Here is an 11471-nt window from a genome sequence, read left to right on the forward strand (position 1 = left end):
ATGAATCATTTTCTGATGTTTTAATCCACTCCAAGTTGCCAATGATAAACTCTGCATAAAACTGTTGTGAATGTATGTTTCCAGAGAGAACTCCCCTCTGGCGCCTGAATCCATAACCTCACCATGTGTTGGTCTCTCCCTCCCGGTTGGACCAACCCCTGGATGGTGGCAGGAATCCAGCATCCTAAGTGGGGGCTGTTGGTCTTGCAGCCCTGCCTGAAGGCTTTGGTAACAACACTGATGTGCATTATTGTATTCAGAAGTGACAGGTGCCATTACACTCCTGGCAGATTCTGGAGGCTGAGGTCACTAATGGACAGAGAGCTGTGCCCAGAGATAAATAAGGCTGTGAAGCCCCAGGAGCAGGTTCTGGCTCCTAGGGTAGGGGAGATGCCCTCCCTCAGAAAGCACAAGGTGATGTGGAAGAACTCAATTTACACCCTTGGCTCCTGCGGGCAGGGGGATCAGCAGAGGGCGGGATAATCCCAGCTTCTCGAGCAGATGGTTTCTGACTACCGCTTGACCCAGTTCCCTCCCAGCAGATGACCAGCAGCGGGCTGGCAGCCCCTTCACCAGAGGAGCAAAGTGTTGACCATTCGTTCAATCTCCCTGTCCCATCCCCCACCAGTGAAGGTAGTTCTTGCCTGACCCTAGTCAGAGTCAACCAGCAGGGTGCTACACTTGGCTGGGGAGGGTCTTCCCCAACTCAGTCCCTTCTGAGCCCACGTAGGACTGCAGCAAGCAGGGCTGGAGCCACAGGCCAGAAACACTACTGTTAGGGTGCTGCTGGCAAGTGGGGCTGTTAAATCCCTCTCTCATTCAAGCGTTCACTAAGCTTCCCCTGGCTAGGGAGACACATGAGGCCTGGGTTTCTCCAGGAACCCAAGTGACAGAGAGCAGGGTCTCATAAGGCAGGTAACAATTGGGGTACAAAAGGGTGTGGGCTAGGAGCTTCACTAAGGAGGGGAGACAGGGGGTGAGAATTGAAAAATGACTTTGCCAAGTGGCTGTGGACAGAAAGGGAGAACTACTGCTCAAGAGGTTGGTGGGAAGATTCTAGAAAAAGCTTTGTGGTGGGCCCCATTGCACCCAGGCCCCAGCGTGCAGCAGGCAGAAGCACTTTTCCCAGTTTGCAGACCCAGGATCAAGCCGAGTTTGGAAACCTAAGTGGGCAGTGTAGTACCTTGGGATGGCGCTCGCTTGGGAGGTAGAGGGCTTGCATCTCAAAGACCCAGCAGGACCTCTGATTCTGACTTCCCGCGTGCAAGATTTTGCTAGAGCACCTTCGGATCGCTTCCTCCGACTGGGAGGGAGGGGGCGCTCCGCCTCCAGACTTGGCTGCTCCATGTAGGCTGAGGCTGAGGCTGAGGCTGAGGCCGAGGTAGGTTCTGGTCTCGGTGAGTTTGGTGGACACTCAATGCGGGAGGAAGGTCACGAGCTGGAGGTCCCTCTCCAGGCCTAGGCACTCCTAGGTCCACTGACGTAATAGGAATTTTGGAATGACTTCCACTTAGCCCGTGCCTGCAGTTTCAGGGCTGGCGGTCGTGGGTGCCGTCGTGGGTGGAGGTCCACAGCAAGAGAGGGGATGGGGGCATGTTCTTAGCCATGAACCAGGTCCTGCGACTCCAACCACAGGTCCCTCCAAACACTGGACCCAGATGGGGACAGGAAGACAGAAGTATTATGTATTGGGGTTGTGTAAGGGCTAGGAATTGTGTCTGCATTGACAGCGATCAGTGCGGCAGGCTGGTGGTGATCCCCCTTACTGGGTTCTGATCGGTAAGTGACCCAGATGCCTCATTTGAGACTCCACCTGCATGAGTACCACTTCCTATAAGAAAGATGAGGGGTGAGGACTCAGCTCAAGGGCACACCTCTACAAATCGACAGTGTAACAAATGGAGCCTGTAACGAGGTTTTGCTGAGAGAGATCAAAGTTAGTTACTTGAGGTTTGTGTGTGCTGGAGAACCCAGACAGTTCTGGGGTTTACAGCCCCAGGCCAGAGAGTTTTCCACTGCAGCTCAACCTGGAAGTCCCCTGGAGCCCCGGGCGCTGCGGAGGCAGGAGCAAGCAGGCCTCCAGCGGCCGCCCCTCCTGCCCTCAGCCTGCGGGCCCCACGCTTTGCCCAACGCGCCAGCCACCGGGAGGCTCTGGGCGCTGGGAGAGGGCACTGCAGCCTGGGAGCGGCGTTCGCTGGGAGAGGATCCCGGGAGGGAGTGCCTAGAAGACAGGGGTCCGGGGCCCTTGTCTTCCCGTCCGCGGAGGGAGCGCCCCGCGAGTCCGGGGCTTGGTGCGCAGAGTTGCGGTTCCAGGCGGTGGCGGAGGTGGCCGGGACGGGGACCAGGCCTGCGCGAGCGAGGAGGGGGCGGCTGCGGTCAGAGGCGAACCCTCGCGTCCTTCGCCCGGAGTCCGTCGGTGCCGCCAGCCTCCTGGCTGGGCGAGGGTCCCGGGCGCGCACGTGGTGGGAAAGTTTCTGGGCAGCCAAAGTGTCCCGAGAGTGGGGTGTGGGGGTGTGGGGGGGTGGGGAGGAGGGCTGGCTCGCCCCTCCTTCCCCAAGCACAGAGAGGGGGGGCGGGGGGAGCGCACCGACCTGAACAGATCCGCCCCTCCTCCCTCTGGCGAGCGGGAGGCGCGGGCCATCTCCTCCCGCACGGCCAGGACCAGCCTCGTCCCCCGCCTTCCTCCACGCGCGCGCACATACGGAGATTGTGCGGCTTTTTTTTCCCCCCAAGGGAGAAAAATCGGGGAGAATAGAAGAAGAGAGAGCAAAAAGAAGAACTCGTCGGCGGGCACTGCGCTCGGGGCCGCGGCTGGGCGCGGGGACGCGGCGCCACCGGCCCGCTCTCGGCCGCTCTGCGGCTGGTGCCGGTGCGAGCGCGAGCGAGGTCACCACACCGGAGGCTCTGCCAGACTTTTCAGCGCTCGAGCCCATCCCGCCGCCGCGAGAGACCGAGGGAGACCGCGAGAAGGGCCTGCTGCCGCCTCGCCGTCCTCGCCCGGCGCCCCGTGCCCAGTCGCCCGGCACAGGCAGCGGACGAGTGTGGCCAGAGGAGGCGCCGGAGTAGAGGCCCCCGCGAAGCGCAGCGCGCAGCCCGCCCGCCCGCCCGCGGATGCGGCGCCCCGGGAGCCTGGAGAGAACTTTGGCTGGTGCCGCGCCCAGAAGACCGCAGGGCCTGCTCGGCTCCATCTCTGAGGGCTCGTGGGGCGGGGCGCTCCTCGCCCCGCCGGGCCTCACCGAGGACGACCTGCTTGCTGCTGCCGGCCCTTTCTTGGCGTGAGGCGGCCAAGGCCGGGCTCAGGTGCCAGCGCGGGGCCCCGCCGCAGCGCCCGCCGCAGCGCCGCGCCAAGCCGCGCCTGGGCTCCGTTCCGGAGCTTCGGTGCCCTCGCCTTTCGTCTCCATCAAGTTGCCTTGGCCGGCCGTTTCGCCACCTTCCGGGTCCAGCGGCCGGCTGCCGCTGCTTTCGCCACACCAGAGCGGGGTCTGCGGGGGGCCCGGACGCAGAGGATGGGGAGAAGACTGCAGACGCCGACGCGCCCTGAGACGCCCGTGCGAGAGTGACCTGCTAGCTCGGCGATCCGTCCGCTGCTGCTGTTGCAACCAGTGCGCCTCTCCGGCCCCAGCGGCCCCGGGCGCCCCTCGTCCGCGCGCGGAAAGCCCAGCGGCCCGGCCGGCCTCCTCCCTTGCGAGCCAGCGGCGGCCTCCCGGCGGGCGGGCAGAGGCGGGGCGGGCAACGCGCCCGGAGCCCAGCCCTGTGCTCAGCTCGCCTCGCGGCGGGCGTCCTAGTCTCCAGCGGCGCACCATGGACGGGCTGCCCGGCCGGGCGCTGGGGGCCGCCTGCCTTCTGCTGCTGGCGGCCGGCTGGCTGGGACCCGAAGCCTGGGGTTCGCCCACACCCCCACCGTCGCCCGCTGCGCCGCCGCCGGGAGCACGGGGAGGCTCGCAGGACACCTGCACGTCGTGCGGTGGCTTCCGGCGGCCGGAGGAGCCGGGCCGGGTGGACAGCGACTTCCTGGAGGCGGTGAAGCGGCACATCCTGAGCCGCCTGCAGATGCGGGGCCGGCCCAACATCACGCACGCCGTGCCGAAGGCCGCCATGGTCACGGCCCTGCGCAAGCTGCACGCGGGCAAGGTACGCGAGGACGGCCGCGTGGAGATCCCGCATCTCGACGGCCACGCCAGCCCAGCCGCCGACGGCCAAGAGCGCATGTCCGAAATCATCAGCTTTGCTGAGACAGGTGGGTTCGGCCTCGGTGCCCATGATGGTCCGTGTGCCCGCCCCCAGCCCCTTCTCTGTTTGCCTGTGGGAGCCTCCGCCACCTCCGCCAGCGCGCCCTGGGGGTGACGCTACTTCTGCCCGGTCCACTCGACCCTGTCCCTGCGGCGGCACTTCAGGGTGCAGACATCTCTCAGCCCCTTCACCGCACGCCTGCCCTCTGCCCCAGCGCCTGGGCTCCTGTCTCCCTGGCCCTGGCTCCGCAGGCACTGGCTTGGTTATTGCTTAATGTTTTTGTTTCCCACGGACGGAGTGTGTGCCTAGCAGTATGGATGGAGATGTGTGTGCTTGTTGATATACGTGGGCCAGAGTTCTCTCTCTGTGTGTGTGTGTGTGTGTGCGCGCGCGCTCCCGCTCGCCTGCTTTCGGAGAGGCCCCTGGGGCCGCTTGCATCTCCGGGTGGCATGGGCTTGCCAGGATTGCTGAAGCCTCGCTGGGAAGAGCTAGGCAACCTCTCTTCCGATTGTGTGGGCACCGGAATGGGCGGAAGGCAGGCCGACTTTTCAACAGGTTCCATCTTCTACGCAGAGAAAGACGTACTCAAGGCCAGCTCAGTGCCTCTTGACCGGACCCGCTGACAGCCGTGGTAGCCTCTGGGTTCTTAGTTAACAAAGAGTTTCAGTCCTTTCCGGGACACCCCCCTCTTCTCCAGACTGTAGATCTCTACCAGTGTCTAAATATAAAAATCAGGGAGGAAAAAAATATCTTTGGGAACTTTAAAAGAAGGAGGAAAGTGTGCCCCACTGGAAATGCTGCTGTCCTTTTCAGGACTTGAATGAGCCAGGCTGGCTTTTGTGCCCAGAGCTCAGCTCCATTTGGGCTGGGGACTGCAGGGCCTGTCTCCTGGGAAGCCGCTGTGCAGCAGGGGGTGGGGGCTGAGAGCTAGAGGGCTGTTGTGTCCCTAGCTATTAATGCCCCCCATCCTTCACCACCCCTCGCACCCTCCCGTCCTCCCCCCCTCCCCCGTCATTCCCCCCACCCAGGCAGCAGCAGATAGCGCCTCAGCCTCCTGGCCATGAAAAGGGATGAAAAGTTTTGCATGGCCGAGTGTGGAGAAAAGCAGACAATCGGGTTGGTTTGTGCAGAGAAAGAAATGTGCTGCTGCTGCGGGCTTAGCTGTCAGCCGGAGTCAGAGGCTCGCATAAAAAGGTGCTCAGGGGCTCGGGGAGATACGTGATTCTAGAAGGTCGAGGAGGGCCTTTTGGTCCTGGTGGCACAAAATGACAGCGGGGGCTGTTATATTTCTGGTCCGTTTTTGCGGTGGTAGCTCTTTGACTTATAAATAACAGATTCAGGTCACAGGCGGCTAGTCCAGGACTAGCTTTTAAGGCTGCAGTTTTTCCCATTTCAAAGTCAGGTGTCTGTATTATTAGGGGCGCCAGGGAGGCCTGAGGAAGGGCCTGGGGGGCAGTGATGAGAGGTTTGATAAAACCAGCCCTGTCCACACAATCACCACATTTGTTCTTCCTGCAGAACAGAAAAAAAGAGTAGAGATTGTCAGAGGGAAGGTCATTGGAATGTAGCGCGGGAGAGAGACATTGGCTCTAGTACAGCCGCCCTACTGGTGACCTGAACTGTGAACAGTCAGGAGCAGGCAGACAATTTTCCTTGGTGGCTCTGCATGTGCCACAACAGGGTGCCAGGGTCTGCAGAAAGTTTGGATCTCAAGGTTCAAGGCTGTGTGTTTTATGCCTTGGAGAACTACTCAGGAGTGAGGGCTGTACTTTCAGCCTGCAGAGCCCACGCTCCTGTGTTGGAAACCTGAGAAGAGCTGGCTTGTTTGCAGTGCAGGTTTCACTGGGGGTTGAATCAGATCATACTTAGGTAAACATGGCAAAGAGGCAGTAGGTAGTTCAGCTTGATTTTGCAATGCCCTAAGTTAAGTTAAAAAAAACACAACAAACCACACACAACACCCCAACACACTAAAACATCTGAAGCACCCACCCCCAAATCTTTGGTGCCGCCCTGGCCTGGCTTTTCAGATCCCATATACCCATAAGAACTTGTTAAGATCTTGGCCTCCAGACAAATCCTTCTGTTGATCTTGGAGGCCTGATGGCCTGCCTGCAGGGGCCCAGGCCTGGGGAAGGTGAGGCAGAAGTTCATAGGCCACAACCTTCTAGTTCCAACCTGGTGAAGTTTCTTTAGTGGAAACTCGCTTTCTCTGCCCCTCCCAGGTTGTAGGCAGAAGTTTTGGCCCCACAAACAGCACTTTTGGCTTTCCAGGTGTGTGGAGAGTTCACATCCCAGCATTTTACTGTCAGTGTCCCCATCCTTTCTGCCCCCTCCCCCCTTGAGTTAACTGGACTGCTCTCCCTTTTCTGCAGATGGCCTCGCCTCCTCCCGAGTCCGCCTCTACTTCTTCATCTCCAATGAGGGCAACCAGAATCTGTTTGTGGTCCAGGCCAGTCTGTGGCTCTACCTGAAACTGCTGCCTTACGTCCTGGAGAAGGGCAACCGCCGGAAGGTGCGAGTGAAGGTGTCCTTCCAGCAGCAGGGACACGGGGACAGGTGGAGCATGGTGGAGAAGAAGGTGGAGCTGCGGCGCGGGGGCTGGCATACCTTCCCGCTCACTGAGGCCATCCAGGCCCTGTTTGAGCACGGTGAACGAAGGCTTAGCCTGGACGTGCAGTGTGAGGGCTGCCAGGAGCTGGCTGTGGTGCCAGTGTTTGTGGACCCCACTGAGGAGTCCCACCGACCCTTTGTCGTGGTGCAGGCGCGGCTGGGCGACAGTAGACACCGCATCAGGAAGCGGGGCCTGGAGTGTGATGGCCACACGAGTCTCTGCTGCAGGCAGCAGTTCTACATTGACTTCCGTGTCATTGGGTGGAATGACTGGATCATCGCGCCCACCGGCTACTATGGGAACTACTGTGAGGGCAGCTGCCCGGCTTACCTGGCAGGAGTCCCTGGCTCCGCTTCCTCCTTCCACACTGCAGTGGTGAATCAATACCGCATGCGGGGCCTGAACCCCAGCATGGTGAACTCTTGCTGCATCCCAACCAAGCTCAGCACCATGTCCATGCTCTACTTCGATGATGAGTATAACATTGTGAAGAGGGACGTCCCCAACATGATTGTGGAGGAGTGCGGCTGTGCCTGACAGCCAGCAGGGACATGGAGGATGGTCCCCAATGGCCTCTACTCAACCCCTTTGGGTACAGGGGGTGCGTGGGGGGCTGAGTGCAACCCCTCCTGTTGGGCTGTAGAGATGGTGGCAGGGGAGGCCTGACATAATTTCTACTACATAGAACCACTGGTCATAGCAGAGTGAGGACCCTCGATGGACATGAACTGCAACATGCACACGTAACATGCATCCTGCCACACACACCGCAGGCTCCAAGATACCAGCACATGGATGTAGTGACAAATGACAGCTCATCTACAAATGCCTGTCAGTTTGAGAGAATGGGGTGAACAGTCACCATCCCCACCAGCTGGCCCGGCCACTCTGAATTGCGCCTTCTAAGTGCACATAAAAGCACAAAGACAGAGAAACACACACACACACACACACACACACACACACACGAGTGAGAGAGCCGGGCAGGGAGTGAGGGGCAGGCCCAGGGCCACACTGCTCCTTTGCTAGAGTGAGGCCAGCTGGTCTGCCCCTGCCCACAGTCCTTCATGCTGCAAGAAAAGCGAGCTTCACGGAGGGGACCAGAGCAGGAAGGGACGGACCCGCCTGCCACAACTATAGAGCAAGGGCGGTGGCCTTTGGACTGTTGGTCACTTGGGTCCCTGATATTACTTAGTATGTTTGATTTTTAGGGTGGGGAGGGAGGAAAGGAGAGAGTTTTTTACTTGATGCTTTAACAAGCAATTGACAGGCCATTTGTGCCAGTTGTATAATGGAAAGGGGGCTTTTCTACCAGGTATGACCTTTAAGTTAAAAATCTAATTATTCTAAATGGAAAAATAAGTTGCAATCAATGTCCTCCACTGGGGACATCTAGGACAGGGTGGGATGGATGGGAATGAGCCCAAGAGAGGATATGGTAGAAGGATGCCTTCTGGAAATACTCTGGGTGCCCCCTCACAGAGAGCAGGGGAGGGGAACAACTTAGCTCTCCTTGCAAAGATGGGGGAAGGCTCTTACCCATTTGACAAAAGTTTCCTAACCCATGCCCCCAAGGCCAGCCACGGACTTGGCCTTGCCTGCCCCACGTAGCACTTGTAGACCTGCCCGCATGCACATGATACAGCACTTGGCGATCTCCATGTGTCCAGAGTGGCCCTGGGCAGAGCATGAAGGGTGCTCACCCTCCAGACCCGAGTGTCACGTGAACTATGCAATTTAAAGGCTTGACCCGCACTAGATGAAATTGGACTCGTATGACTCTTTTTATATTTTTTATACTTGAAATGAAATCCTTTGCTTCTTTTTTAAGCGAATGATTGCTTTTAATGTTTGCACTGATTTAGTTGCATGATTAGTCAGAAACTGCCATTTGAAAAAAGTTATTTTTATAGCAGCAAAAAAAAATGGATACAGTTAAATGTATTGTACATAATTTCGGAACCAAAGAGGCCAGCAGATCAGTTTTAATTGTCACTAGATGGTGAGGCCATCTTCTATGATGTAGATGTTCTGAACCACCCATCGAGTGGCCTGCCAGCATTTCAGGGTATAAATGGATTTTGTTTATTTAGTTTGATTTGTCGTTTCTATCCTTACACACCTAGAAGGTAGAAAGAAGATGGCAATGGTAGAATACAGGTGTGTATCCTTAAATCTCCAACTTTATGTTTATTTAATAAAGCTCCCTTTAGGTTCTGTTTCATAATAATTTAAAGCCAAACCATTTTCCCCATAGACTTGCTGTTAAAGTATTTTACATCTGTGTACAGTTTAAGAAAATAAAAGATGGAGTACCACAGGCTTCTTGCCTTGTGTTTTCTCGGGGGTGGCTGGGCTGGGTGGGAGGAGGGGTGGGGGGAAGCGAGTCCAGGTGCCAGGCTTTGGCACCAGGCGGCTCTGAGGCTTGCTCCGAGCATTGCGTCCTTGCCATGAGCACGTATGTCAGTCAGAGATTGTAAGAGAATGGCAGGAGATCAAGATGAAGGACAATTAGCAAATTCATGAATTACACATTTGTTTACCCTTCTAGTCCCAAGACTAATTATGTTTTACTAAGGCTTCATGTATTTGAGGCCTTTAAAAAATGCTGGTTAAGTCCTTTTCTGATAGAGGAAGTTAGGCCCTGAATCTCACCTGAAGAGATGTGTGCTTTCCTCCACTCACTAGAGGCTGCAGTTCGAGCGAGCTCTTTAAAGCGGGGTCATGTGTAGGTCCTCCTTACCTCTGAGGGCTCACTCTGTGTGTGTGTAAAACTCTTGTCTACCGTGTGGGAAGTCTGGGTTTGACTCCCAAGTAAGGCACCGCATACACAGCCACCATCTGTCTCAGTGGGGGCTGCGCATGTCTGTGATGATGAATACATACCAGCACAGCTTCCACATAAGATTAGGAAGAAAAGCCTGGCAATTTGTGTTCAAAATCAGACAAAGAAGACCCTGTAGTCCACAGTGGTTCACGTGGAGCCACAGCCAGTGATGGGGTTGGTGTAGCGTTTATTTCAAGAGCATGGGGCCCCAGAGCTGGGAGCTCGAGGTTTCACATGCAGCACCAGGACCCTAGTTATTTGAATCCAGATATGGCAGCTCCACCTGTCCACCTCGGGGTGCATGCCATCTCCTGCGGCCCTAAGGGGGCTGGCCTTTGGTCTCAGGACACAGCCTCCACAGAAATTACTAGGCACATTTGGGTCAGTGGGAATGCAGAAGTAATCTAGCTTCATCTCAGCAGCCACAGGGAGACAGGAGGGTGAGCAACCAAACGTCAGATGGTGGAGGGACCCACCTTCCAGTCTTGAAATTTTTTTCAAAACTCACTGCTCTGCCAGACTTCTGGATTTTCTGATCTGCAAAGTTGAGACATAAAAATTAAAGTAGAAAATGTCACTAATGCAGGCCCAATATGGCCATTCGGAGGTAGGTCACAGGCCAGCTATACCCCTGCTCTGTAGAGGGCTCTAGTTGCTCTGGGCCCTCAGCCGAACCCACTCTGTCCCTCTGGGCCAGGGATTGTGCAGGTGGTCACCAGATAGGGTAGTGTGAGATTTCCCATGTTTTTCACATGTTGAACACCCATGAGGTCCCTCTTGGCGGCCCCTTCACACTCAGACTTACTTCAAGAGGAGCCAAAGGCTCCAGGATCAAGCAGCCAGAAGTGGTCATAGTGGGGGTTGGTGCCCAACTCGGAGGGAGGGCTGTGAGAAGGACAGACAGAGTTCCTCTGAAGTAAGGTCTCCTTCCTCTGAGCCCCCCCTCCCCCCGCACACCTTCACGTGCTCCCTTCCCTCTGCTCATTCAGGCTTTCTTGCCCCATTTTAATTGCCCTTCTTAATGTTCCTGGTGGGCCTGGCCTCGGGGACTCCTGTCCTGCACTTCAGCCTTGGAGCCCACACTGCCAGTTCTGGGGAGCAGGCAGTGCCCACAGAACCAGCAGCCCCCTTTGAAACCCTCCTGCTGGGTTTCAAGAACTTCATCTTTCTCTCTTCATCCCTCTTTGCTCCCTCCTCACCCCCAGACCTCCTTCTCATCGTCATTTTCTCTTTCCCACCCTGCCAAATTTCGCCCTTCTCTCCCTCCTGTCCTCCCTCTCTCCTCTCTTCTCTTCTTCCAACTCTTTCTCTCTATTCTCACAGCTCCTCTCCCTCCGTCCCTCCCTCCTGTTCTTACTCCATTCAGCTCTGTCACCTCTTAACTAGTACACTACTTCATGCCTTTTCATGCCTTTTTTTCTCCCTCCATCCTTCTCTCCTGTCTCACCCTCTCCTATCCTTTCCCTCTTCCTATTGCTCCTCTCTCCTTCCTGTCCTCCCAATTTCCCTCCTCCCCTCCCCATACTCCTCCTAGTCTCCCACTTAGTCTCTCTCTTCCTATTCTACTCTCTTAGTCTCCCTTTCTTCCCCTCTTCCTCCCCCCTCCTGTCCTTCCTTCCTGCTAATTCTCCTCTTCTCCCCTTTTCCCCATACCCCTTTTTACTCTCCCTCTTCATGTTTCCATGTGTGGCTGTGTGAGTTGAGTGGGTTTTGCACAGGTCTGTGTGTGAAGCTGTGAGTTGTGAGTGGTTGTGCATGTCTGAGGTTGAGTGTGGGTGGTGAGAGGGATGATACCTCTGT

General features: G+C 56.8%; 1 protein-coding gene across 1 annotated transcript; it reads left to right on the top strand.

Moving 5' to 3' along the window:
* The first annotated feature begins 3801 nt into the window (after positions 1-3801).
* INHBB (inhibin, beta B) lies at positions 3802-7381 on the top strand. The gene is made up of 2 exons (XM_006902655.1): positions 3802-4237; positions 6606-7381. The coding sequence occupies exons 1-2, from the start codon at positions 3802-3804 to the stop codon at positions 7379-7381; spliced, it is 1212 nt and encodes a 403-aa protein (XP_006902717.1).
* Positions 7382-11471: the final 4090 nt, after the last annotated feature.

The sequence above is a fragment of the Elephantulus edwardii genome, unplaced genomic scaffold, assembly GCF_000299155.1.
Source record: "Elephantulus edwardii isolate Elephantulus edwardi_28Jun2011 unplaced genomic scaffold, EleEdw1.0 scaffold00436, whole genome shotgun sequence".
NCBI lineage: Eukaryota > Metazoa > Chordata > Mammalia > Macroscelidea > Macroscelididae > Elephantulus > Elephantulus edwardii.

Bases quoted from the DNA above. Each gene is read 5' to 3' on its own strand.
- INHBB (XM_006902655.1), top strand. From the start codon at position 3,802: ATGGACGGGCTGCCCGGCCGGGCGCTGGGGGCCGCCTGCCTTCTGCTG. The intron at 4,238-6,605 runs GTGGGTTCGGCC...CCTTTTCTGCAG, and splicing joins CATCAGCTTTGCTGAGACAG to ATGGCCTCGCCTCCTCCCGA.